General features: G+C 45.5%; 1 protein-coding gene across 14 annotated transcripts in view; it reads left to right on the top strand.

Moving 5' to 3' along the window:
- The window catches only part of TNC (tenascin C), a 92,636-nt gene that overhangs the window by 46,580 nt on the left and 18,485 nt on the right, over nt 1–27,571 (top strand). For 2 of the 14 annotated variants that reach the window (XM_064579906.1, XM_064579907.1), the window contains 9 exons: nt 5,305–5,577; nt 6,151–6,423; nt 7,023–7,295; nt 9,931–10,203; nt 12,748–13,020; nt 14,193–14,465; nt 16,938–17,213; nt 20,483–20,755; nt 22,296–22,568. The exons of 1 other annotated variant lie outside the window; for it this stretch is intronic. In XM_064579906.1, coding sequence (XP_064435976.1) covers nt 5,305–5,577; nt 6,151–6,423; nt 7,023–7,295; nt 9,931–10,203; nt 12,748–13,020; nt 14,193–14,465; nt 16,938–17,213; nt 20,483–20,755; nt 22,296–22,568 — 2,460 coding nt within the window. The remainder of the gene's footprint in view (nt 1–5,304; nt 5,578–6,150; nt 6,424–7,022; nt 7,296–9,930; nt 10,204–12,747; nt 13,021–14,192; nt 14,466–16,937; nt 17,214–20,482; nt 20,756–22,295; nt 22,569–27,571) is intronic. 11 more of the 14 variants (XM_064579908.1, XM_064579909.1, XM_064579912.1 and 8 more) reach the window with 11 other exon arrangements.

The following is a 27,571-nucleotide window of genomic DNA, read 5'->3' as shown; positions in this document are numbered from 1 at the left end:
AAAGAAACAGATCACATGGGAGCTCTTGGGCAAGTGTACCATGTGGTTTTGAGTCCTGAGATGTCAACCCAAAGGGCCTGAGGTTTGAGATGTTCAAACCTCAGAAGAAGGGGACTCCCTGTTCTGCATCACTAGATTCTTTTTTTTATCATTTCTTTTTTTTAAAGATTTATTTATTTGAGAGAGAGAGAGTATGAGCAAGAGGGGTAGAGGGAGACAGAGAGGGAGAGAGAATCTCAAGCAGACTCCATGCTGAGCACAGAGCCTGAAGCGGGGCTGGATCCCACAATCTTGAGATCATGACCCGAGCTAAAACCAAGAGTTGGACGCTCAGTCGACAGTGCCACCCAGGTGGCCCCATCACTAGATTCTTAATGGCAGAATCTGCACAGTGCTGCTCATTATCTGTGGGTCTTATGGAGAAGATGTGGAATTGGCTGCCCCCAAAGCATTTTTTCCCTAGGGAATTCCAGAGCTCTAGCCATGGAATTGAGCCAACGGGTAAACTTTTTCCCTGATGCAGAATCAAATTAAGAGTATGCGTAAGCCAGCTGCCCATCACACCTGAAATGAAATCCAAAGACCCTACCACAGCCTACATGGCCCTACAGAATCTGACCCTTCCAATCTCTCTGACCTCACTCCCACCATTCGTCCCCTTGTTCATTTCACCCAGGTCACTCTGGCCTTCCTGCTATTCCTTGAGTATGCCAAGCCTGCTCCTACCTCAGGGCATTTGCACATGCTATTCCTGCTATCTAAATACCACTTCTCTCCCAGTTACTCATTGGCATCTCCCTCATTTTATTCTGCTCGAGTGATTTCTCAGTAGACTTCTCTGGCCACCAGTCTGAAATGGTGTTTCCATCCCGATTTACCCCTTCATGCTGCTGCAGAGTTCCTCATGACACTTATCTGGCCTGATATTATTCAGTAGTTGGTTTATTTACCTATGACCTGCCTCCTACTACTGATCAGAATATAAAGACTCTGTCTCCTTTATTCAGTGCTGCATCATCCCCAGTGCCTTAGACACAGCCAAGCACAAGATATGTGCTTCATGAGGATTTGGGAACCCCAGCTACTCCAGAGTGGTATTGTTTCCATTGAATCTCATGGTCTTTTCCTTCTACTTCTGCATTAACAGCCCAAATTCTCTCTGTTTAGGATTAAGGGAAGGGAAGTTACTCTGTTGTCTTAAGTTAAGCTTACTCTAGATAGAAAAGGAAGGAAGGAAAGGAGGGAAGGAGAAAGGAAAGGGGGGATAAAGAGAGGGAGGGAGGGAGGGAGAAGGAAAGCGAGAGAAAGGTAGAATCCCATTAAAGTTGAGGAAAATTAGTGTGTGCCAGGCATCTCCCCTATGCCCCACCCCCTGCATTTATATTTTGATAAACTCAATGAAACCCTGCTTAAAGTGGAGGCCATGAATTTGCTGTGAGCAGTAGGGACATAAAGCAGAGAGAATATGTAAAACACAAGGCCAATAAAGCATCTTTCCATACCAGCATAAGACTCAACAGTGATACCCCAGTAATTCTCATGAGTTTGGGAAGCAGAAAGGTGTAATTTTGCTTATAGTCACAGCTGCAAGTAATAGGGAACATTCTGCTGTGATGCCATTTTGATTTATTCATGGAGCAAACCGAATTTATTCAAATATTTAACCATCCAACAAATATTTATTACTTAACTGCTGTGGGTCAGGCAGTGCTGGTGTCTGTATAGAACAGGAAGGCACACAATGATGCACATTGCAATGAGAAAGAGAGAACCAAAACCAAAATTATAAGAATATAACTAGTCTGTTTTAGAGGGAAGTTTGGGAAGCTATGAGAGCAGAAACAAGGACCCATTCCAGACCTGAGCAAAGGGAAAGAAGGATATCAGAGAAGGCTTTTTGGAAGGCATGACACTTGGCTGAATCCTCAAAGAGGAAAAGAAGAAAGGAAGTACAGAGCAGGTAATGACATTTCCAGCAGGAGGAACAGCATGTGAGATGCTCCCAGGCATGAGCAACTTCCTATTAGTGAAACACAAGCTGTCCAGTCCTGCTCTGTGATGGAGTGGGAGAACAGCAAGGTACGGGGTTGGAGACATCACCAGAGGGCAGTGAATATCGTGCTAAGGGGCTTGGACTCCATTCTTGACAGTGATAAAGAGTCACTGAAAAGTTTTAAGGCAGGCAAGGCTTTTAATTTTAATTATCTTGACTTTACAAGATGAGATCAAAGCAATTAAATCTACCCTGTAGGGTCCTCAGGCTTGAATTTGGCCATCCACCTGCTGTCGGAGAATCCCTCTCTTCCATCAGTGAACACTGAAAGTGAATTCCTAATCAGCTAGCGCTTGGTAACTACCATCTACAAGATGGAAGATTTAAAGTTAGCATATCTGAAAGTTTAAAGTTGGCACAGCCAGAAATTCCTCCAGGCCAGCTGGTCAACCCCCCATGAGCGTAGAAATGGGATTTCGAAATTCTGATTTTCCAGGCCCACTGACATTGTTCAGAGGGTAGATGCCAGTGCACAGCTGTAAGAAAAAGACAACAGCCTTTTCATAAAGAAATGCCAAGAAATGCAGCATGGAACTATACAGCGGAAACACTGGGCTTCTGGACAGTAAGGCTACCAGTGTGTCATTTGCTGTTGAAATGTAGACTCTGCATTTGAGTGAAACTTCTTAGTCCCCACCTCTGCTATTGTCCACTGTACTTTTATTCATATCATTCCCTCTAATTTCATAATTATCTCTTTTCCTTCAATTTATCTATCAATTCCATTCATTTAAGTTACACCTTTTACTTATTTGACTAGCATTTGTTTAGTGAAAGGATGGGCGGGGGGGGGGGGGCACCAACAGCACCCATGACAGAAACAGTCACAGCACGGTTCCCTCAAGATAAACTAATACTCTTTCTTGACCTGCTTATCAAAAAAAAAAAATAGAAGAATAGTCAAAGGTTTTGGTAGAAATATCACCCTGATTATTACTGTTTATGAGCAACATGACGTTATATGAAAATCACTCTGTGAAAAGAACGGAAGAAGCAGGGCACGAGGGGTGTGTCATATCAGTGTCCGCGGCATATAAAAAAAAAAGCCGATCCAAAGAGAAAAGATGGTTCTCCTCAGGAAGACGTAGTTCCCACTGCGCATCCCCTCCTGTTCTCTCTCCGTCTCTCTTTACTGCAAGAGCTTTCAGAAACCATCCATAACCCACTCCTCCCTGCCCCAGGTAGGTAACTCTCCTCACCTCACCTGCAACAGTGGTTCTTGACATTCTTTTCATGGGGGAAAAAAAAAGGCTTTATGTCTGAATTAGAGAGACAGCTTAAAAAGCAGTTAGCTGAGAAGGAAAGACAAGGACTTAATTCACATAAAGAGGAAGATTGTCAATGCCATCCAAGTTCCTGACAAGCAGTTTTGACAGCAGGAGGAGAAAAAAAGAGGAAAGTGGGATGAGTCATAGGGGGCATTTGTGGATAATAGGATTAATTTCCCTAACCTTAAAGAGTTGCTTAGATTGGTTTTTGTCCTATATCTCTTCATGCATGAGGACTACTAGAATATTTGAAAAGGACACACTCCTGATTTTAGTTGTGCTTAAATCCTAAGGTCAAGGATGACAACTGTTCTATCTGGAGCACTGCTCTTGGCCTCCAAGGGCCAGTGGGTTTAAGGATGGCTGACTCTCCCTTTCTTTCCCCCAAATGAGATGTATTGGGTCCTCTCTTTCTCATCACAGTCACATTTATGTGGTTAAGACCTGCTTCAGGTGAGCTTCAGGGCATGAATTTGGGTTATATGAGGAGCCCGTAGAATGTAGTTCAAGATGAGGTATGGCCAACATTTTCTGTAAAGGGCCAGAGAGCAAATATTTTAGACTTTTCAGGCCATAAGCTTTCTGTCACAACTATTCAAGGGTGCCTTTAGCATAAAAGCAGCCATCAACAACACGTGAATGAACAAGCATGGCTATGTTCCAATAAAACTTTATTTACACACCAAAATTTGGATTTCATTTGTATTTTCATATATCATGAAACATTCTTCTGTTTGGATTTTTGCCCCAACCATTAAAAAATATAAAAACTGTTGTTAGCAGTTCATTACCAAAATAGGGAGCAGGCCAGATTTGACCCTCAGATCGTAGTTCGCAGACCCCTGTTCCGGGTCAAACAAGATTTGCAGGACTGCAAACTTTGTCAATATGAAACATTAAGGAAGAGCTTTTCCCAGAACTTGGAAAAGTCTGAATTAAATAGATTCTTGGAAAGATTTTTCCCTCAGAAAGGATATCTTCAATCCAATCAAGCTAGGATTTTCAGGTTAGGAGCGTGCTTTAATGCGCACATGGGGCTCTTTTGAAAGTAGTAGCCAATGGGAGGCATAAAGAGAGGAACATTTGTTCTTTTAAATGAGCTCGAGGCAGTTCTTGCTGTGTTTACAGGATCCATTTCCAGAGAAAAATCCTTTCTTCCTAGGTCACGCAAAGCCCACTTAAGCTGAGCCCTGGGCAAATTATCACCTGGAAGGCATATTCAGACAGGTGTGTTGTTGCTGTACTTTGTGTGTTCAGGAGATGAATGAAGATGACACCTTCGGGTTTAATTGAGCTTGATAAGCTCTGTTTGTCCCAGGCCTCAGTCTTTCTCTCCAGTAAGGGACGGTTTTGCAAAGACTCCTCCCCTTCCTCAGTACAGCCTTACTTGGACTGTGTTAATTTATCTCTGATCTTCCTGAAGTGGTTTTATGTAAACTGACTTGAGCCCCGGCAACTGACAAAAATTTCAGCATAGAGACTATAAAACAAACCTCCCAGACGAGATGGAGATTGAGGAAGCATGAAAAGGAAGGGAATTAAGAGGAACCAATTTTCTCAAAAGACAGAAGGCTGAGCAGCTCAGACCAAAAATCCTGAGAAGAGCTGGAGGCTGTTCCTTATGATGTCATCCTTATGATGAGAGACACTTTCCAAAATGGAAACCGAAGCCTAGAGCACTACTAACATGGATGTGTAGAGTTTTCTAGATCCACAGGACACTGGTCGGTAGGAAAATACCATTTCCAAAAGACATACCCAAAGAGGCCACAGGGCAAAATAAGTATTATATGGAGTTTTCTGTTGATGTTTTGATGTTGACAGCCGCGCTAGGGGATGCAGTGAGAGAAACATGGCGCTCAGCCCTGCCCCGGCCCCCACCACAGGCCTTTCAGCACTGGTAACGGGTTTGCCATTTCTGGGTTCCCAGAAGGAAAGGGGTTTGAGGAACAGTTTAACTGACCCATCTCTGTCATTATTCAGGCCATGCCCCTGAACTGGAAAACCTCACCGTGACCGAGGTTGGCTGGGATGGCCTTAAACTCAACTGGACCGCAGCTGACCAGGCCTATGAGCACTTTGTCATTCAGGTGCAGGAGACCAACAGGATGGAGGCAGCTCAGAACCTCACGGTTCCCGGCAGCCTGCGGGCTGTGGACGTCCCGGGCCTCAAGGCGGCCACCCCTTATAGAGTCACCATCTACGGGGTGATCCGGGGCCATAGGACACCAGTGCTCTCTGCCGAGGCTTCCACAGGTATCTCTCTCTCACCCTTCCGTTTCTAGCTTCTGTTGTCCCTAACAGGAAACTACCCACGGATCATCAGACACAACTCACTTTTGAATGGACTTCTTCGGCCCCAAGTTACAGCGCTGTGGTGTCTAATAAAGGGGAGCCGTCAGGCTGTACGACTCCAGGGGCACCTTTGACATCGCACCCCCTGTGAACAACACCCTTTGGGGCTGTGCAGAGCCCTGCCTGGGGGCTCTCCACACAGCCCCAGTGGCAGGGCTCTTTAGCTTCACAAACAGACTCCCTCCTGGTAAGGGATGTGAAGGCATTCTATTTAAAAGGAAAAGAAAAATCAGAAAATTAATCTCCCTGCCCACTGAAGGTTGGGGCAATTCTTGAATAAAATAAGATGACAAATATTTTTCTATACCTCATGTTCTTTGCTCTATTTCTCGAATTCTAGGAAGGTGCATGATGCATGTTTATCTAAAGACAGTCCTGTATTTTTAAGTAATCTAAAGCCTACTCTGGTGTCCATGATTCCCTGAATCTTGCTGTGTGATTTGATCATTAAACTCATTCTTTGTCCTTCTCCAGGGGAACCTCCCAGTTTGGGAGAGGTCACGGTGTCCAAGGTGGGCTGGGATGCCCTCAAACTCAACTGGACTGCTCCGGAAGGAGCCTATGAACAGTTTTTCATTCAGGTGCAGGAGACTGACGCGGAAGAGGCAGCCCAGAACCTCACAGTCCCGGGAGGACTGAGGTCCGTGGACCTGCCTGGGCTCAAAGCAGCCACTCATTATAGCGTCACCATCCGTGGGGTCACGCAGGACTTCAGCACGACTCCTCTCTCTGTTGAAGTCTTGACAGGTATTCCAGACTAGCTCATTACTCTGCTTCCTCCCTGTGTCTCTGCTTGGGACGGATCAAACTCTTCCTGCTCTAAGCTGGCTCAGCCCCAGCTCCACTGGGGAACACCGGTGAATCATCCCTGCTTCCCTCCAAATGTCATATCCCTTATTTGGCCAAGTCCTAGTCTAGCATGGTAGCCAATTCCATGGAAAATTCCACCTACTCTCCCCTTACAAAAGTGAGAGGTGACTTTTCTTTCAAAGCAAGTTTCAGTCATAATAGCCGAGGAGTTGGAAAGCGCAGTTTGCAAGTGGAAAAAAAGTGGTCTGAGCTCATTTTAAGAACACACCAAGATTCCCCAAAGCCCCATTTATATGTTAAGAATGGAAGTTATGAACAATTCCTAGAACTATCTTTCATTCCCAGAGACTGAAGAGAAAAACCCTGGCTTTTAGTGCCAACAGTCAGAGTGTGCTTGACACCTGCTATAGATCACGCATCTGTAATCAACACTAACCAGACAACTCGTCCCAACCCCAGCCAAAGTGTCATCTTACCTGAACCCCGGCATGCAATTACCTTTTTTAGTAACTCAGCTACTCTGTGTCCTCATGCAGAGGAGGTTCCAGATCTGGGAAACCTCACAGTGACCGCGGTCCACTGGGATGGCCTCAGTCTGGACTGGACCGCCCCCGATGGGATCTATGAGCAGTTTATCATTGAGATCCAGGAGGCTGACCAGGCCAAGGAAGCTCACAGTCTCACGGTTCCTGGCAGCCTGCGCTCTGTGGACATCCCGGGCCTCAGGGCCGGAACTCCTTACACGGCCACCCTGCATGGCCAGGTCAGAGGCCGCAGCACTCGACCCCTTGTTGTGGAGGCCGTCACAGGTATAGGACCCTCCTCCCACACCAGGGACGTGACTGAGCCAACCTCTCTTTGGAATCGAGAACATTCCCCATGCGTCCGAGTTTTATCCCAATATTCCTGACAGGCCATGCGAAAGCAAGTTGGGTTGGAATTTCACTTTCCTGGCTGGATGTTCTTGGGTCTGTCGTTTGACATTTCTTTTGACATTTGAGTCTTCTTTTCTCACCTTCAGTTAGGAGATAATACCCCACCTCAGAACATTGTCCTGAGCAGTGAATGAAACCATGACCAAAAGTGCTTAGCAAAGCTCCCATCCTGTGGTAAATACTGAACAGCAAATAGGTAAATATATCAGGTAGCAACGTATCCTAATGAAAATAGCAGAAACAGTAGGGCTGTGGCACAAGAATAAGGTCAGAACTTTCTAGAGAAATCTTATCACAAGTGGCCTCAGAGTCACTGACTGCCGTCCAACTTGTAGTACATCACTATGGAATAAGCTCTGAAGCAATCTGGCCATCTTCGGCCGAAACTGTCCAAGTCTCTCTCCCCTTAACAGATACTCAGGGCAGCAAGCACATTTCCAAGAAAGAACAGCCACATTTGACTTCAATGTTTTTCATTCAGTTTGGGGAGGAAAAACAATTTATCCCAATTTGTCCCCTGGAAATAATGCTGTTCCATCTGTTATAGGAAATGCTATGCTGTTTGTGAGGTGTTTAGAAACAGCCTTAAAAAGGGCAAATGGGCCAAATTTTTGGTAGGGTTTTTATGCTGGGCCCTCAGTCCATGCCCTTCTCTATACATCCTGTGTTTTGATAATACCATCCAAATAACCTAATTCAAATAAATTGTTGTTCTTGCTTGCATATACCAAGTAAATTTGGTCCTTGCTAGAAACTACACACAATTCCAAAAATGAGAAAAGCGATGTTGCAATCCACCAAAGCAAAAGGGGCTTTTGAGGCCCATGTGATCTGGATGTGGGATGCTATGGGTCTCTACCTATGGGATGTAAACTTTTGTTTTGAGCAACAGAACTCCTTTTGCCCCACTCCATGACAGGTAAATGGACAGCTCTTCTTGGTGAGCTAGGGAGGCAGAGGGGACTTACTGCACTGATACGCCCAAAAGCACCAAAGTCATGTGGTACAGCTTGAATCAGCTCCTCTAACAGGCTGAGTTTGCTCAGACTCTCACAGTACACTGAGTCCTGAAATACCTGAGAATAAGTACCTCGGGCGCACTTTTTTTGTGGCTGAAGTCCCTTCAGATACTTCCTTTTCTAACTTCGAATCCATGGCCCCTTCAGCCTGTTAAAAGAGAAAAGTCTGAGATTGCATTTAATCCTGAGAGGTGTTCCACTAAGCAGTGGGTTTTGCCATGTTCAGAATCCAGACTTCTTAAATCAGCAAAAAGAACTTCGTTAAATTTCCTTCCTACGTGGTAGAAAGATAAACAGTGGGCCCTGCTCTGCATCATTTACCGAGCAAAACATAATCACTTTTAATTAAAAGTGGGCACTCATCTTGTACAAATGGCTTTGCTTCATGGTACAGACATTCTTCATCCAGGCACAGAGTACTTGCAGAAGGTGGGAGGGAAAGAACCGAGCCAAGAATCCAGCACAGAACATTTGATCCCTGAAAGCAGAGTAAAGTCCAGAGATAAAACAGCAGACTTGTCCAGACTGAGACAGCGTACACTTTATTTTTTTTTTTTAAAGATTTTATTTATTTATTTGAAACAGAGAGAATGAGAGAGAGAGAGAGCACATGAGAGGGGGGAGGGTCAGAGGCAGAAGCAGGCTCCCTGCCGAGCAGGGAGCCCGATGCGGGACTCGATCCAGGGACTCCAGGATCATGACCTGAGCCGAAGGCAGTCGCTTAACCAACTGAGCCACCCAGGCGCCCCCAGCGTACACTTTATAAAGCCAGTCCGATAGTAGGTGGCCAGCAATAAGACAGTCCCTCCAACGTGAAGTCATGAAAGAGGCAGATAATTGTCTCCAATATGGCTGAGAAGTGCCAAGGGGAAGCATCTAAACAATGATGTATTTGTTGGGCTGCCACTTACTGGGCACTCACTGTGGGACAGGTATGACGCTCCAGGGTTCATAAATGGTATTTAGCCATCACCCGGTCCAATGATAGGGCACTGTCAGCTCCCTATATAGGTGAGGAGAGTGAGACTCGGGAACGAGCTGGGTGATAGGTTCAAGACTACCCGGGTGATAAATATTGTTGGAATTCCAACCAAGGCCCAGCTGCCTGCAAAGCCTGCACTTTTAACCGTCCCTACCCCCCTTACCCTGACCCACAATCCCACTTTTCCAGCTGCCCTTTAGGTTCTGGCCATGCATGCCCAGAGACCTCCCACGTGGGCTATTCAGTGGTCCGCCAGATAGCATTGCCATCTCAAGGATGAACCATGAGGATCTTCCCCTTTCTGACCATTTTCAACTCCTGAAGAAAGCTGTGGCCAGGTCACAGCCATTCAAGCTGGAAATAAATGCCCAGAGACCAAGAAGGACCACACATGCCCACGAAAATTCTCACGCCTCTTTCTGTCTTCCCTAGAGCTGGGCTGTGGGACGTTTGGTTTCCTCCTTTAGTGGTTTGCAGAACTGACAAATACCTCTCTGTCCTTCTTCAGAGGAGCTCCCTCAGCTGGGGGACTTAACCGTGACCGAGGCTGGCTGGGATGGCCTTAAACTCAACTGGACCACAACTGACCAGGCCTATGAGCACTTTGTCATTCAGGTGCAGGAAGCCAACTGGGTAGAGGCAGCTCAGAACCTCACGGTTCCCGGCAGCCTGCGGGCTGTGGACGTCCCGGGCCTCAAGGCGGCCACCCCTTATAGAGTCACCATCTACGGGGTGATCCGGGGCTATAGGACACCGGTGCTCTCTGCCGAGGCCTCCACAGGTACCCTCCTCCCTACTGCCGATGCCCCTCCCCAAGCCGCCCTGCTTCCTCTCCAAGAGACTGTGCAGAAAGTCAGCTTTTCTCTATGTCTGAGTCCTTCCCTTCTGTTGCTTAGTGGCTGGCGTGCATGCTCAGAGACGTCCCTGTGAACTGTGCCTTGGTCTACGAGCCTCTGCCATTTCGAAAATGAATGATAGAGATGTTGCCTTTTCTGACCTCCAGCCTTCAGCCTCTCTCAGCCTTTACCTAGTCCTACCACCCCTCTCTTTCTGAATGATGGCTTTCTGTTCCAGGAGACAGCCGGATGGTTTTAATTCTCTTCTCCAGGGGTGGAATATAACTAAAAGCCGCCCCTTGCCACGTGTGAGTTCTGGTTGAGCACAGATTATTTACTTTAGAGAGTCCTTTTGCTAGTTGGAAATGGTGCTTTACTATCCCAAATCCCTCAAGGGTATGTATGGGCACTGTGGTTCTTGCATTTAAAAGAAATGTTTTAATTTAAATGTTTCTTTAAAATGCGCTGAGTATAATGAGAGAACTGAATTACCCTCCTCTGGGCAATTCTCTCAGATACTGAGTCATTGTTAGAACATCAAATTAGCAAATAGCTAGACCAAAAAGGAAAAAAAAAAAAAAATCGCACAATTATGACTGGAGACAGTACCAAAGAAGAAACCATTCATTAGAAGTCCACACAGCAGCATTTGAAGTAAGGAATGTCCCAGGCTATGAATGTCAAATCTCTGATGCCCTTTTTGCTCTTTTAATCAAGAGGTGCTCCCTGGGGCGCCTGGGTGGCTCAGTTGGTTGAGCGACTGCCTTCGGCTCAGGTCATGATCCTGGAGTCCCGGAATCGAGTCCCGCATCGGGCTCCCTGCTCAGCGAGGAGCCTGCTTCTCCCTCTGACCCTCCCCCCTCTCATGTACTCTCTCTCATTCTCGCTCTCTCAAATGAATAAATAAATCTTTAAAAAAAAAAAAAAGAGGTGCTCCCTGGAGGGTTGGCCTTGGCGTGGCACACTCCCAGCGCCAACCCAGGACCGTGCGTTAAACTTGACCTGTCCCTCGGCTCCAGCGGCAAGGCATTCAGAACCCCCAGGAGCCTGCTACAGTGAGCAGCCTTCCCCAGCGCTGTTTCCCATTTCTTCCCTTCCTACACGCCTCCCCAGGGTGGACGCTCAGCAGAGCTGTCGTGTTTGGTTCTGCAGGGGCCTGCCCCACTTTTAGATGATTACTACAACTAAACTTCCATACAAACCCATACAACAACCTCCTTGATCCTAGCAAAAGCATAGCTCTGCATTTTAGCCTTGATCATTTCAATCATTCTGGCCGAGATAAACATAATACGGACAGCCACTGTATGAATGATGACCTTGAAATGCCCAGAAATTGCAACTGAGGTGCCCTGGATGGACCCAGGGCCCTTTGATCTGACATAGGGATCATAAATCATCCCTTCCCAGAAGGCAAGAGAAATCACCTGCCATTTCCGATCTTTCCTGCAGATCTTGTGGTTTGGGTGCCCTTAGTACTTGTGTGTGTGTGTGTGTGTGTGTGTTTCTTTTTAATGATAGCAACAGTCTTGTTTCTGATGAACTGGTAGGAGGGGAGAAGGGTCGTGGTTCCATCTGATCTGTGTCTCACTACATCTGATGGGATGGGAAGGCCTTCTCCTTCCCTGCTAGAGAAGCAATACTAGCTCTTCCCACGCTGCTTCTGCTTGCCTTCTGCCTGTTTTATTCCTGCTGCATGACAAAGTGCTTGTGCACTGGTAGGACCGTCTCCCAGACAGAATGCTATCTCTTGGCCGAACAGGGTGACCTGAATGCCTTGCATCGGCTCAGCTCTCCTGGTTAGCCATGCAGTGGTGGATTTCTTGGCCCACGTAGAAGCAGTTAAGAGAGGACGAGCTATTCCAACAGAATATGAAAACAGCCAGCCCTTGTCAGGAGTATGAAGACAATACCAAGAACCACACTGAGTTGCCAGTTGCCTTTAAGTCACAAAGGCAGAAGCCCCGAGGTACCACCTTGGGAGGGTAATGGCATCAGAGTTACTTAGTCCTCATTTAAATAGATGGGAGCTCCCTCAAAGCAAAGGATGACCCCAGGAGGGAGCCAACTTGGGGTCTCTTGAGTGCAATTCAAGAGACTGGGAGCTGCCAGAATGCCTATCTTTTGAGCAATGGCCAGCATCCCTGCGGTGGGGCTCCCTGGAGCATCTGAGCTTAGGCACCACAGTTCCTGCTGACATCATTTAGACGGCTTCTCACACGCAGGATCTCAGCCAGCCTGATCATGTAAGGCAGCTCCAGAGCAGGGAAATCCAACTGCGCAACCTTCCTCTTGGTCTTCTCCTGTTAACAAACGCCCCTCTTTCTTTCCCATCGGCACCGCTGGGTAACACCTGCTGCATTTCACCGTAACACTGAACCGGCAGATCCTTCTACCTAGCCGTGGTTCTATTAACAACCTCAGTCTTAAAACACAAGCCAAATCATTAACCCCCGATTTTTTTTCTTCTCTCCTACCCCCTTTTTCAGCCACAGGACCTGAAATTGGAAACTTAACTGTTTCTGACATAACTCCTGAGAGCTTCAATCTCTCCTGGACAGCCACCGATGGGGCCTTCGAGACCTTTACCATTGAAATTGTTGATTCCAATAGGTTCTTGGAGACGATGGAATATAATATCTCTGGTGCTGAACGAACTGCCCACATCTCAGGGCTACACCCTAATAATCATTTTGTTATCTACCTCTCGGGACTCGCTCCCAGCATCCGGACCCAAGTCATCAGTGCCACTGCCACCACAGGTACATCTGCTTTCTCCCATGTCTGACACCCTCTCTCCAGGTCTCCAGAATCTTCTTTGCAAGGCGAAGCTGCTCCTTCTCGCCCACTGAGGCACAAACCATAACGCATTGAACTCCTCCAGGATGCGAGGCTGGAGCACTGCTTAACATAACTCTCTTCCAACAGCAGCCCAAATGGTGGATTTCCATGAAGCCCCTTGCCTGATCTATTACTGGCCAGGACATGTGCAGCCTTAAACGTAGTCTGGTCCAGATTGCCATATGGAATCTGGAGAAAAAAATTCTGCCCTTCCGTACCTAAAAAGCCAGAGTTGTCCTTGATCTGGAAAGATGTCTGCATCAGTCAAAGAGGTCTTAAAAATTATATTTTGTGTTACCCTAGTATCTGTGGCCTCTAAATACCCAAGGATCCCAGTGATTTAATGAAATCGTGTTGGTGCTTTTTTTTTTTGTCAACTGCGAAAATGTTAAAAGAAAAAAAAAAAAAGCAGATTACTAATTGGATGGGTGCCCAAGGAAGTGGTACCATTCGGAACGCCCAGATTCCATCACGACCTCTGGGAGCAAAGACCTGAGCATGCTGTCTTGCCCCCAGAGAGTGAATGGTTGATTTCAAAAAGAGAAGTAGTCATGTTTAAATAAGGAACTTGGTCAACCAAAGCATAAGCTGCTCTTACTTAAATGTGTAGTGTCTGTGGTATACATACTACACGAGATGCTCTCTGGCATGCAGCAAAAGAGAATTCTCTATCTGAATTTAGAAAGGAGAAGCTTATCCATTCAAAATAGCATTCTTAGCACATTTTGGACAGTGAATCAGTGAATCCAAGAAGAGTTCCCATCATAGCGTCAAAATCATCTATCACTTAAGCCACCCATGGCTGAGGGAGGGTCTGTCCTCGTTCTACGTGAGACTACAAATTGTCAGCCGGGTGATGGAGCGGTTGCCCCCGCCAGATTCAGTACACCGAGACCTAGGGAAGAAAACCACCAACCTCATCCATTCGTTTCTCTTGGTTCAAACTGGGCTTCAACACAGGACCAGTGCCTTTATCAAAGGATGAAGTCTAAAACTTTATGGATTTAATCTTACGTGTTTTGGTTTTTGACTCTGTAACCGTGTTTTAAACTGACGCGCTTTCATTATTATTTTTTTTTTCTGCTTGCTTTAGTAGCCGAACCTCTCCTTAGCCACCTCACTATCTCAAATGTGACCTGGGCCAGTGTGTCCCTCTCGTGGAAAGCCCAGGAGGCTACCTTTGATAGCTTTCTTATAGAAGTTAGGAATTCTGACCCCCGCCAGGAGACGGTGGTGCATTCTGTGCCCGCAGCATCTCGCAGCTCTGTCATCACCAACCTCAAAGCTTCTTCTAATTACACTGCCCACCTTCACGGGCTGATGGGCGGGCACCGTGTTCAGACTCTGATGGCCCAGGCAACCACAGGTATTTCCCACGACGGCTTCTTCTCTCTCCATTAAACTTTCTCTGAGGATCATTCCAAAAAAAAAAAAAAAGAAAAATCACTCACTACCCATTTTTCATCCTCCTAGTTCCTCCAGATCGTTCTCAAATTTGATAGAGCCCCCCAAATCAGAGCCTTAAAACATAAAAAAAAAAAAAGCTCTCACCCCAAATTAAGGAACTTCAACGTCAACCTCTTTTTCCTAAATAGGCACTCACATCAGGAGTTGCTATGTGTTTGTATAGAGTTAACCTGACTTGCTTTGGTTGAATTTCTAAATCATCCTTCCATCTGATCTTGAATAATCGTTTCCAGTTCCACCCATTATCATCTGCCTGTGGTCTAATCAAAGTTTGCCTATGTCATATTCAAAGAGGTGCGTGCATGCCACTTTTCGTCCCCTGATCAGAATGTTCTACATCCTCTTTCTCTCCCCCAAGATTCTAAACAGCAGTGCCAGGAGCATGCAGAGAAAAAACCCTAACACACGTGAGAGGACCCGGTGGTCTCATCATGTTCTTGAGACTTCTATTTGCTTTCCTTCCCTACAAACAGACCGTTCTCCTTTGACATTTACCCTATGAAGCATGCTTTGTCATCTACTGACACCTATCACGAAATGTCAGTCTTCTTTCATCTGTCATCTTGTCCAAATCTTGGTGCATGTGGTGAACATTCAGAGCATTAAATTTCTGAAAAGATCTGTGTTTCCTGGAAGTAGACAGCATGTCCAGGAATTGTTTTGAAGGGTCAGAACTGGGGAGGGAAAGATGTCCCAGCTTGCATGGAACACTGCTCCTACCTTCCCTCTCTGTCTCTCTGAGGTTCTTCTTGCTCCTCACTTTTCAGCTTGGCTGCAGCCTTTGGGAGACAGCTGGAGGTCAAGCTGGCCATGAGAATCCAGGTCTTACTCTGCATGGTGAATGTGTTCCCACTGCCAGTCTCTGTCCAGGGGCATGAGAAGAGTCCTAACATGCATCCTTACTTGGAGAGATTGCTCCCACAGCAAAATACAGGGAAAGAGCAAACAGAGGCCTATTTGGAGGGTGCTACCTTTAGTGTGGTTGAAGTAATTTGCCAACGTTGTGGCTAAAAATTATAGCATCATTAGCTTCTCAAATGAGTTGCTAAGGAGGAGATCCCGGGCTGTCCCTTACAGCTATATTCTGCTTCTGAGCCAGATCCGTGTTGCCCTTGGAGACTTTGTGGCATCGAGTTATACTGTGCAATTGTCCAGTTAAAGTTTCTCCAGGTGAGCCCCTTCTTTCCTCCTAACCCTGGACATCCAGGCACACAACTCCCAAGTCCCTGGAGGAAATAGTCTGCTTCTCTTCCTAACCCTAAAGGCTGGCCCTGGTACCTCAAGCCTCCAGGACTGCTGCCTCTTTCTAAAATACAGTCGGAATTGAGCTTATTTTAGTGGTAGTATTACTTGATAAGTGTGCATTGAGGAGGTCAGACCATCTACATTCCAGCTGAAACTAGTGGTGCAGGCCCCCTACATTAAAAATGAGTTCCCTTCATCACTGATCTCCTAGTCCCTAAGGGAGAAGAGAAACTTAACCTCCAGGGGAGGTTAGCTATCTTTGCTAATTAGCTATCTTTGCTAATTATCCAGTAAGTGAATTTCCTAGGCAGAAAATGCAACACCTAGCTAAATTTTCTTTTAACTTTTGCATACACCAGGAATGATTTCATGAAAGCCATTTTACCTTTGCTGTATTTAGGGTAGGATACAGATTTCCCTATGGTGTATAAGAAACCTTTAGATTTCTAAATACTATGGAGAATTTCTCTTGTATGGATATCAGCCTTTAATTTGTACAATCCAAACAGATCAAAAGAAGACTAAATAAGGAAACTTCAAAGTAACATTTTCTAAGCTGTGCTCAGTGGAGCACCAGCTCCTTGAGATGTTCAAAGAATATTTCTCAGAACGGGTATCCATTGATCAGAAAGTTTGTGAAATTCTGGCTACACAAAATTAAGTAGGTTTCTTTATAGAACCAGCATTTCAGAGGCTATAAAATGCTAACATGCTTTGTAAATCTCCAGGGTGAGATAGAATATCCATAAATACTTCACTATAAAGCTGTTTTTCTTAGAACATCTTACGGAGCTAATGGCCCACCGCAAACCTTAGAAATGCACCCTTAATATTCTATGTTACTCCTATCTACCATTTTAATGGCTTGTTCACTTGTCTTCATACATGGCCAGCAAATGGTCATGTCTGTCCTTGTAAAGAATGCACATCCATGCCTGCAGAGAAAGCAATGTATTCTCTAGCATTATAGTCAAGCAGCTGTAGCCACAGCCTGATACACTACGTTTCTGCAAATATTTGGAGGGATTGGCACTTTCATGTCCTATGGCTACATTCTGGGAAAATCCACTGCTTCCTCTAATCATGTCTCTCTCCTTCTCTTTCGCCCATGTCCCTTTCCCTTCAGAGCCAGAGCCACAGTTGGGCACGCTAATCCTTAGCAATGTTACTCCTGACAGCTTCAACGTGTCCTGGACCGCTCGAGCCGGGCCTTTTGCAAAGATTGTTGTCAATGTTAGCGATTCTCACTCGCTGTATGAGCCCCAGCAATTCACGGTCTCAGGAGACACACAGCACGCTCACGTCACGGGCTTGGTGGAGAACACTGGCTATGACGTTAGTGTGGCAGGGACCACCTCGGCTGGGGACCCCACCAGGCCCCTCACTGCCTTTGTCATGACAGGTACTCATTTAGAGGTTCTTGCTTGTCTGTTTAGAATTCTGAGATGGGGAGCAGGGGAAAGGTGACAGACATTCTAAAGGGAAATTCAACCCCAAATACAGTCTTCACCCCGGATGTAAATGTCTAAGTGAAGGGAGAGCAGATCCTATGGCAGAGATGGGTATTTCACAGCCCTTTGTGGGAAATGGAGACCGTGTGTTCGACAGCTCCATGAAATCTCCAGGGATTTCCCTGCCTAGCTTTACGGGCTGATCCATATTGTAGCGATTCTGGCTGAAGAGTGAGTTCTAAGTAACAGCCAAGAGCAGGAATTTTGTCCATAAATCATGCTATGTAAGGCAGTTTATAAACTACCTGCCCCAGAAATGCAGTAATTTATCTTTTTCTTTAAAAAAAAAAAAAAACTTTGTCTTAAATCAACATCTACAACAGATTACTGAAGGTTTGACCTAGGATAGCAGATAAATCCAAACTTAATTAAAGTTTACCCATTTATTGAATGTGACCTCTAACCTCTCTTTGAATTACGTAAGAATTGCATAAAGATGTGGCCTTCCATTCTCTTGCCTGAGATTATCCCAAATCAATGGCAAAGACTGCAAATGGTGTCGATTTACCAAATCTCTAGCCTGACAAACCTCAGGAAATATTTAGAAGTCTCTTGCCTTCCACTAATGATAATTTTCAGGAGACTGACTTTGCCTGCTGATTCTCACATTAAACCAGGCCTCTCCCAGCATCTAAACTGCTGCCAGTAAGATATGTTAATACGTTCAATTAAATATTTAATTGGAGGCAGCCGTGATGACCTCGAAGCGTGAGGGTTTTGATATCAGGCCTGAGTGGTTTCTGATCTTCTCCCACATCTTTTTAGCTGCATAACCTTAGCTGGTGTTTAACTGCTCTGAATTCCAATTTCCTTATGAATGAAGAAAGGACACCCACAGCTACTTGGGGCAGCCCTTGTCTCAGGAATTAAATGGATACAATGAACTTTAATGGCCTGGCATCCAGCAGGCATCTTACAGATACTGGGTTCTTTCCATTTCCTAGCAATAGGAGGGGAGCTGTGTTCTGAAAAATAAGCCACAAGTCTAGACAGAAACTCAGCAACTGTTGTTATGAAACTATGACTTTCTTACGATTTTTAAGAGAACACGTACATGTTTTAATGGGAGACCAGAAAGTGGTTATATTTTCTGTCCCGTTGCCTACTGTGAATTCAGTCGTTCAGACAAGTCTTCAAATGCAGAACATGCTCATTTCTGTGTGGGGCGGGGGAGGGAGCGGTGGGGACTTCCATTCTGTCCTGTCCCAAGCCATGAGATGAGCAGGAGGGGAGGAATGGCTCCTGGTCAGTCAGGCCCTTACTTGTCGCCTTACCTCCAGCGGGACCTCCCACAGAACAGAGAGGAGAGAGGCAGGCTGGGAGTGCTGGTCTTGGGAATCCTAGATCTGGTTACAGCATTGTCTCAGCTAATCCTTGAAGTGAAAAGACCCTGAGTTTTAAAAGAAGCATATTTTTTAAAAAGGAAAAGAAAAAAAAAAAAGCTGAACATGAATGACTATAAATAACAAGCCCTTGATTGACTAATTAGCCTGAACGCCCTCCTTTTCATTGGAATCCACCGCTTTGATGGGGTGGTGGTGCAAAAGGGCTAGCTACCGGAGAGAGGCACCATTTATCCAAACAAAACTCAGCAACAGAACTTGAGACCCTTGTCTTGCAGACAGAGAAGCCTCTTTGCACAGGATATGCGATTTCATCTCTGCCTTTGATAGAGTTACAATTTGGGAGAGAGCCTTACATGGTAAAAAAAAAAAAAAAAAAAAGCCTCAAAACACAGCAAGTGTGTTAAATAAGTGCAGGTCCAAGCTACAACAAAATTTAAATCTCTGCTTCAGGAATGAGGGCATTCATTCACTTGTTCATTCAATCACCAAAATATTTTTTTTAAACATTTTTCTTTACATCCCGTGGATTAGGCTCCGGGTATCAGTGTAAGGTCATTTATCTCTTTGAACGTTTCTATTTAGAAGCAATGGAAAAGGCGCCTCTAAATGAGGTGGGGCTAAAGAAACCTTGGTCATGGAGTTCCCAGCCCCACGCCGCCTCCAGTGAAAACCAGTCACCAATACCATGTTTTGTTCTGCTAGAGGCACTGGGCCTTCTACACCAATCCTACTTAAGCCTCCAGACTTGCCAGCCCTGATGGAGTCGACTAATTAGACGTTGGCTCAGGGTGTGGAAAGAGCATTGAGCTTGGAATCAGATGGCCTGGGTGGGAGGCCAGCTTAGCCATCCAGTAGATGTGTGATCCTGGATAAGTTATTGACCTCCGTTTCCTGAGATGTCATGGGGGTGAGGGGACAGGTAACAATAGCTACTTCACAGTGTCATTTATATAGGAAAACGGATGTGAAGCCTAGTCAGTTGGGAAGTAATGGCACTTAGAAACTTAAGTGATATAAGCTCAGTCCTTTTGGAAATCCCAGTGTGTGAAGACCCCTTGGCACCTAAGAAATAAGAGTGCCTCGGACACAGATGTTTGGTAAATGAATGAATAGATGACAACAGAACTTGCTAAAGATCCAGACATGTCTTTATCTCCTGACTTTATCCAGGAAAACAAACAGCCAAAGAATTAACAAATCCTAGTATTCCTTACTAGGCCACGACCATGATTTGTTAATTCTGACACATGAAAAAAATCTTACCCCCTCCCTCTAGTTCAGCTTATGAGGATATATGTCACTAATGGGCCTCATCAACTTGATTCAAAATGCGAACCAGAAGTGGGATAAACATATGAGGTATACCAAAAAGAAAGTACATATAAGTATATTTGGGAGGAAAAAAAGTTGATTTCCTTCAAGACCTTCAGAAGAAAGTGGGAGAGAGAAAGGGATCCAAAACCAACATAAGCTATCCAATTTTATAGGGAAAAATTCATGGCCTTTGGAGTAAGACCCAGCTAAAAACCTTGCTCTGTCACATCCTAGCTCTGTGACTTTGGCCAAACCAATCAACCTCTTTGAAACTCAGGGTGTTTTGCCAGCATAATGGGAGTAACGTCTATCGCACAGGCCTGTTGAGAGACTGACATGAGATATCATCTGGCGCCCAATAAGCTTTTACTAAATATTCATTTTCTCAGAATTTAACACATTTAGTGATTGGGTATCTGTCGGTATTCGTGGAGACGTGTGCTATCTCAGCAGGGTCAGTGCTGCTAACCTGAGTTATTTTCACTCCTCCCTTCTTTCAGAGGCCCTGCCCCTTCTGGAAAACCTAACCATTTCCGACATTAATCCCTACGGGTTCACAGTTTCCTGGATGGCATCGAAGAATGCCTTTGACAGCTTCCTAGTAACGGTGGTGGATTCTGGGAAGCTGCTGGACCCCCAGGAATTCACACTTTCAGGAACCCAGAGGAAGCTGGAGCTTAGAGGCCTCATAACTGGCATTGGCTATGAGGTTATGGTCTCTGGCTTCACCCAAGGGCACCAAACCAAGCCCTTGAGGGCTGAGATTGTTACAGGTATTTGGATTCAAGTGAGCCATTTTCTCACCTCCTTGGTTCTCTTCCGTGTAATCCATCTACCACATCACCATGGTTTTAACATCCTTGTCCATTTTCTCTATGTAACCCATAGATGTGGCCTGCTCTTTTGTGTTTCCCCCCACACTCTCCCTTGTCTTGTGTCTCTACTGAGCACTCCTCTTCTCCCACTCCAGAAATGAGAAGGTCGAAATGTTTGCCACGTGGCATCCCAAATCTTTCAGACCATGTCTTGTCCATAGTTGTTGTGTGCTTACTCCACATCATTCTCTTCCGTATACATCCTGGCTGGTCCTCAGCTATGTTTCAGCCTTCTCAAAAGAAATATACCAATGAGTATATTTCAGAAACTTATTTTTTGCAACATTTGCCATCTCAACATCTCAACTGTGGATCTTGATAAACTTACCAGGTGGGCTCGTTATTGGAAACCCAGCTGCAAACTTACTTTGTTGGTCAACACTAATGTCATAGAGATTCTTTGACACAGACTAAATCCATAATTTTCTCAAGACTAATAATAATTCCTTCAGACATACAGCATTAACAACTTTAACAGTTAAAAATCTGTGTTTCCCAAAGTCTTTCCAGATTTTACTAGTTCCGTAGGATATCCAAAGGTCCTGCTTGGTGAAGAAGTTCCATGTTCAAATAAGTTTGGAAACACAGTTTGATACGATCCTTGACAAAAGGCTTTACAGAATATCCCAATGTGCATGTGTCTCTCCTGAGAGGGGCTCACCCAGGCAGTATTTCCCAAACTTATTTGACACCAGATACCTTTTAAGGAAGAAGAACAAACAGGAATAGTTTGCTCTGAGTACACTTTGGGAAACTCAGCTCTAAATTCACCTTGACAATGAGTTTTGTCTAGTGAAGGCAATCCAAGATCATATACCTTGAGTCCAAAGTATGGAGCATAAGAGGTTCCAAGCCTCAGTTCTACCCTCTGGACTCAACAAAGTCAAGAGTAGGAGCCTTCTTGAGTACAACAGTTCCAAGAAAAACGCAAGAAGACCATAACATTTGTAACATTTTAAAAGCCATTTTGCTCAGGATCAAGGGAAATATAATCAGCAGTATCATCATGGGCAACTCTACAGATTGTTAATAGTGGTTTATTTGTCTTTTCAAAAAGAAAAGAAAAAGGTCTCACAGAGGATGGGCACTCAGCCATTGGAAGACAGCAAATGTAAACAAGTTACTGGCTTTGAACTTTGTTTAATAATGCATGGGAGGGGCCAAAGCGGAGTCCAGATGTGGATTTATAGAATTGCTTTTAGACAAAACTCACATATGCAAGCATCCATTTGGCTTGTATTGGATGTGTGAATTCCATCTTTCCCTTCTCCTGGACCTACTTGTTTATGTTGAATGATTTTATTTTTGGGATCTCAGGACACTTCTGTCCTTGAGAGCCAGGGCCACTGCATACTGATAACCCCCCCTGCAGAAGAAGACTGCACGGGCTGGGAAATGATGTTCTCTCTCCTCCTCCCACCATGTTCTCCTCCTCTAGAAGCCGAGCCAGAGGTGGACAACCTTCTGGTTTCAGATGCCACCCCAGATGGTTTCCGTCTGTCCTGGACAGCTGATGAAGGGGTCTTCGACAATTTTGTTCTCAAAATCAGAGATACCAAAAAGCAGTCTGAGCCACTGGAAATAACCCTACTTGCCCCCGAACGAACCAGGGACATAACTGGTCTCAGAGAGGCCACTGAGTATGAAATTGAACTCTATGGAATAAGCAGTGGAAAGCGATCCCAACCAGTCCGAGCCCTAGCAACCACAGGTACCGTACATAAACAGGAGAGAACCAAGAAAAGTCCTTGACTTGGGGGTCTTCTCTCACAGGGCTGGGAAATTGCAAGAGCTTTGAATGCAGCCAAGCTCTTTCAATTATAGACAGTGTGAGTGTGGATAATTTGGCTGAGTCTTTATGCCAGAGGACCCTGATGCCATTTATTTAATGGAGTTGTGAGGATTGAATGAGATAATTCATGGCAAGCCCATAGCAGAGGATCTGGTGCATAGCAAGGGCTTGGCAAATAAAAACTATTTAGAGTTGCATTATTTTCATTAATACATGATCATCATTACAGTTAGTGCAATTTTTAAATTCCAAAGACCCTTCTTTCGGCCTATTATCTTATCTTTTTTTTTTTTATGCAAAAGTACCTCTGGGCAAATGTTTGACCTTACAGTGTGCAGGGGATAATGGAGAAGTGGCACCTCCACCTAGAAAGATGAATATTTATCAGCTGCTACGTGTGAATAATCAGTACCATGCTCAGGAAGGATCGAAGGAGGGGGCTGGCAAGGTCAAGGGCTGCTCTTCATAAAGCTCATGATTTTATACGATAGACATTCATAACAACTCTAAAAAGCACTGGAGGGGGAAGTGCAAACCCTTTTCCATATGAGTTGTTTCAAGGAGAAAAAAAAATTGATTGGTAATAGGACTCTTTAGAGGCAAAGACCTCTAACAGGTGTGGTGAATTCCTTCCTGAAACTAAGGGACAAGGAGAAACACAGCATTCCCTAGAGACAAACTGCTTCAAAGAGAAATCAGAAGAAAGAATCAAAGGTACAGGGAGAGGTAAAAGGGATTAAGAAAGGGTGTAGCCCAGCCTCCTCCGCTCGTGCAGGAAGAAGCTGAGGTCAGGTCCACAAAGATGTGATTTGCCTCCTGTCGCACGGCCAGGTTTGGTATAGAACCCAAATGTGGTTATTTTAATACTTATTTTAATACTATTTTATTATTTTAATACTTATTTTAATACTATTAAATGTAAGCAGGCTGGATGACAGATAACCAGTGAATGTACGTACTTGCCGTCTCTGACGGGCATAGAGCACGTTAGCCAAAACCTTCTCTTTGTGCAGAGATGGGTATATTATCATGTCAAGTTGCAGGACACTGAGCTCAGAGAAGCCACCTACAGAAACCGTAATCAATGTCTGTGGGCGTGGAGGAAACGCTGAAGTGCAGAGGGCAATCCAGTCAGAGGAAAAACCCTGTTTCTTATTAACTTGGACACCCTACCCCTGGGATGCGGGTCCTTGTCTCCTCCTCCCTGTGGCTGCCCATAAAACAACTTCAGATCACAGACAGAGCCTGATTTTGACCTTGGTTTATAAACACTGCCTTTCAAAGTTTACTTCTGATCACTGATTTTGTTTTGCCAATCTTTTTTGCCAGAGGCCCTGCAGTTCTAAAGCAAAAAAACAATGAATAATCAAGAGCCTTTTTTTTTTTTTTTTGTAAAAACAGAAAGGAAGGAAGGAAGGAAAAAAGAAAGAAAGAAAAAGAGAAAGGAAAGAAAAGAAAGAAAGACCCTGCTCTTTCAGCCTTTTCTTTGATTTCTTGTTTTGGGGCTTTGTATTTCACAGCCAGAGAGAAGCAAGAGTGTGTGTGTGTGCGCGTGCGCGCTTGCAGGTGCATGTATGTGCACATGCGTGTGCACACGTGTGCCTGCACCCCTTGCTCAGGTACTTGGAGAGGACAGGACAGGTGACTCCATTAGACAGCATATGTCTAATTCCACCGTCACCTCGTCAGTCTTATAAAGTTTCCCTCTTGTTTTTCCAACCTTCCTCCTCTTTCCTTCCCTGCACAGTTGTAAACCCTTCTCTGAGATGTTCTGTTCCTCTTTATCCTCATAAAAGCTGCTGCAGGGTCTCCTTCACTCCCTGAGCACAGGCTGCCTGCCCTGAGGTGCCCAGGGCAGAGAGGCCAGTTAAGGGCAGTGCACCTGGTTGGTCTGGAGCCTCTGGGTAGACCCCTGGGAGTCCACGAGCCTTGTTCTACCAGCTGAGCAGCCTTGGGCAATTCTCCTTTCCTCTCTGAGCCTCAGTCCCCTCATCTGGCAAGTAGAATTTAACTCAGAATTCAGCCACGAGGTTTAAATAAGATAATGAATGTCAAGTACTTTGTTTCCTTGCCCATTGTAACAATATTAATTGTTACTATGTTTGGGTGTAAATTTTATTTTTTAATGGGCCACTCAGTTCAAAATTCAAAAATTAAAAAAAGACATATAGCAAAGTCTCTATTCAACTCTCTCCCTGCTCCCTAGTTGCTCTGTATACAGGTAGTCAATATTACCAGTTTCTTGTCTGTACGAATAGACAAAATTAGACTTAACATCTATACTCTTTTTAAATTTTTTTTGCGGGGAGCATTCTTCCACACTCTGGTATGTGTGTTTCTTGCTTATTAGATCTGAGAGATAATCCCATATGCCTTATTTACTTCACCAGTCCCCTACTGATGGATACTTAGGTTGATCCCTGTTTTTGCAATGGCTCCTCTTCCTTCTGTGGTCTGAGCCACTTCCCAATAGTCATGGTCCCTCTTTGGAAAGCCCAGAGTTGCCAGGAGCATCTTTTGCCTCTGGGGAGCTAAACGCCAATGTGCCTCTGTGCACCAAATGGAGGGGCCCCGGAATAGACAGAAAATAGTTAAAAATCCAACCACAGAGAATGATGACTTTGTCTTTCTCTTCTGGAGTTTATAGTGCTTAGGGAGGAGCCTGAAATGCTTCCTTAACCTGTCCCCGTCACCACCCCCAGACGCACAGCCTCGGTACTCCCTTCCACCCCGGAGGCCCGTGGGGGTAGTCAGTGCCCCTGCTCCCAACTCCCATAAGGTGCCCCCCTCCCATCCCACCAGTCCTTTCCCAGCCAGACAACCTCGCAACTCCCCTGCCCAGTTCCAGCTCAGAATGCACTCGAAACCACAAACCACCGAGTTGCAAGGGCACTGTGTCCGGGGGCCTGACTCTGCAGCTCTGCAGAGACCTTGCTTGGCAGTCTTCCCTTCTATATGAACCAGGCCCTTTATGCTCGGTGCCTCTGGCTCCGACTCCCGTGAGGCCTAAAGACAGTGACCACCATTTATAAAGCATGCGCTCCATGCCACGTGAGCAGGGCCACTGACACCCTTTTATCTCCGTCAGTCACCATGACACAGCCAGACCAGGGGAGCGCCGCATTCAGCCCCATTTCACAGATGTGGAAACTGAGACCTAAGGGGGTAAGGTGTTTTTAGTTAGGAAGGCCAGAATGGAATCCAAACCCAGGTCAGTCTAACCCCCAAATCCTTGCTCTTAAACCATACTGGCCCCAGTAGCTGTCCCTGGAGCCTCATACGGGACCTGGGACATATGAAGTATTCAATAAAAACATGTTGAAGGGAGAATACATTTTTTAAAATGACTGTCCGTGGCCATATAATTAAAGCCATGGACATTGGCTCCAGATTTGGGGTGGCAACTTTTTATGCAAATTGCAGATCGAAGCCCTCTTCAACCTCCTTGGGAGTTTTTAGCAAATCCAAATGTTTCCCTAATGGAGTTTTTATTGAAAACCAAGTGTCCACTTGGGAAAAGAGATAGAGGCATCGCCTTGCTTGTGTCTCTCAACTTTTCAATAGTATGATTTAGTTGCCGTGTGAGGCTCTATCTGCAGGTTCCCGTTGACCATCTCCTGTACTGTGGAGCTAGAGACTTATGGGCACTATATTTATGGCAGAAGGAGATACGCTAAAATAATAAATAGTCTGCCACATGGAGGAAGGCCTATCATCCAAAAATAGCACAGCACTGAGCCTGGACGCCCATTACTACTGGGCCATTCCGTCAGGTTATTATGCATAGCTTTTTCCCTGCTGCCATTCTGACCAAGCATGGCCCTCAGGCGCGCACGATATATGACGCTACTAATTCTTACGGCTTCTAAGACAGGGCAGATGATATTGCCGTTTTGTAGATGAGAAAACCTGGCATCTAGAAAAAAAAGCTGTGGCCACAAAGATATATTTAAATGTGCTGAGGTCTGCAGTCAGAGTGAAGGGCAGCGTGGACCAGGCTAGCCACGGGAGAGCCACAGTGCCTGCATTTACACACCTCACTGGGTTTTATTTTCAGCCAACCTTATCTAGCCCTTTCCCGGGAGTTACTGCAAAATCCAGGGTAGCCCATGGGAAAAAGAGTTCTATGGGGAAGGAAATAAAGAGAGAACAATCACGTTTACTGAATTCTTACTATCTGCCAGATTCTGTTAAGGGTTTTACACCCACTAGCTCTGCTAATCCTGAAAATATTCCTGTAGGTGGGCATCACTTTTCCCACTGGGGCTCACAGAAGTGAAGGGATCTTCCAGGCTCCAGAGCCCTTGTGGTTTCCAAAGCTTGGTTCTAAGGAGAGGGCAGAACCCCCGTCAGCCACAGAGTCTGACTACCAGGAGGAAAGGCTACAGGAGAAAGCCAAAAGAGGAGAGAAACAGAAATGGAGACGGGGAAAAACATCTCCCCCCAAGTGGGCTGTGGGTTTTAAAACTTAATGATCAGCGTGGGTTGGAGAGGGAAAAGATGAGAAATGAGCTCCCTGGAGACCTGAAAATTGTTTCCTGATGTCTCTGGTTAAACATGGTCAGCTGAAGAGGGCAAAGAAAGAAGCCAAAAAATACACAGAGAAAAGCCAACGGAACCTGGGTTTGGGGGGATGGTATTTATGTAGCAGGAACTGTCCCATGGGCATGGTTCTCCCTGCAGGTAGACCCAGTGCACAGGACGTGTTCATTTTTCTTGCTCTCCCGGCTCTGGACCTCCATCCAGTTCTGGGAATGGGTTCGTCGAGGTCAGTTTCCATGTCAGTGTCATGTCCAGGATCCCTCGGCTGGGCTGGCTCTGCTGCCCCGTCCTGGGCCCAGAAAGGTCACACCACAACAATATGCCTTGGAGAACCAAGCCTCAGTTTCCTCCTCTATAAAATGGCTACCACACTTTCTTCT

Source organism: Mirounga angustirostris, unplaced genomic scaffold (assembly GCF_029215605.1).
Source record: "Mirounga angustirostris isolate CCGP_5_RB_7025 unplaced genomic scaffold, mMirAng1.0.hap1 SCAF_15, whole genome shotgun sequence".
NCBI lineage: Eukaryota > Metazoa > Chordata > Mammalia > Carnivora > Phocidae > Mirounga > Mirounga angustirostris.
The sequence above is the reverse complement of the archived record's forward strand: the minus strand, read 5'-3'. Positions and strand labels throughout refer to the sequence as shown.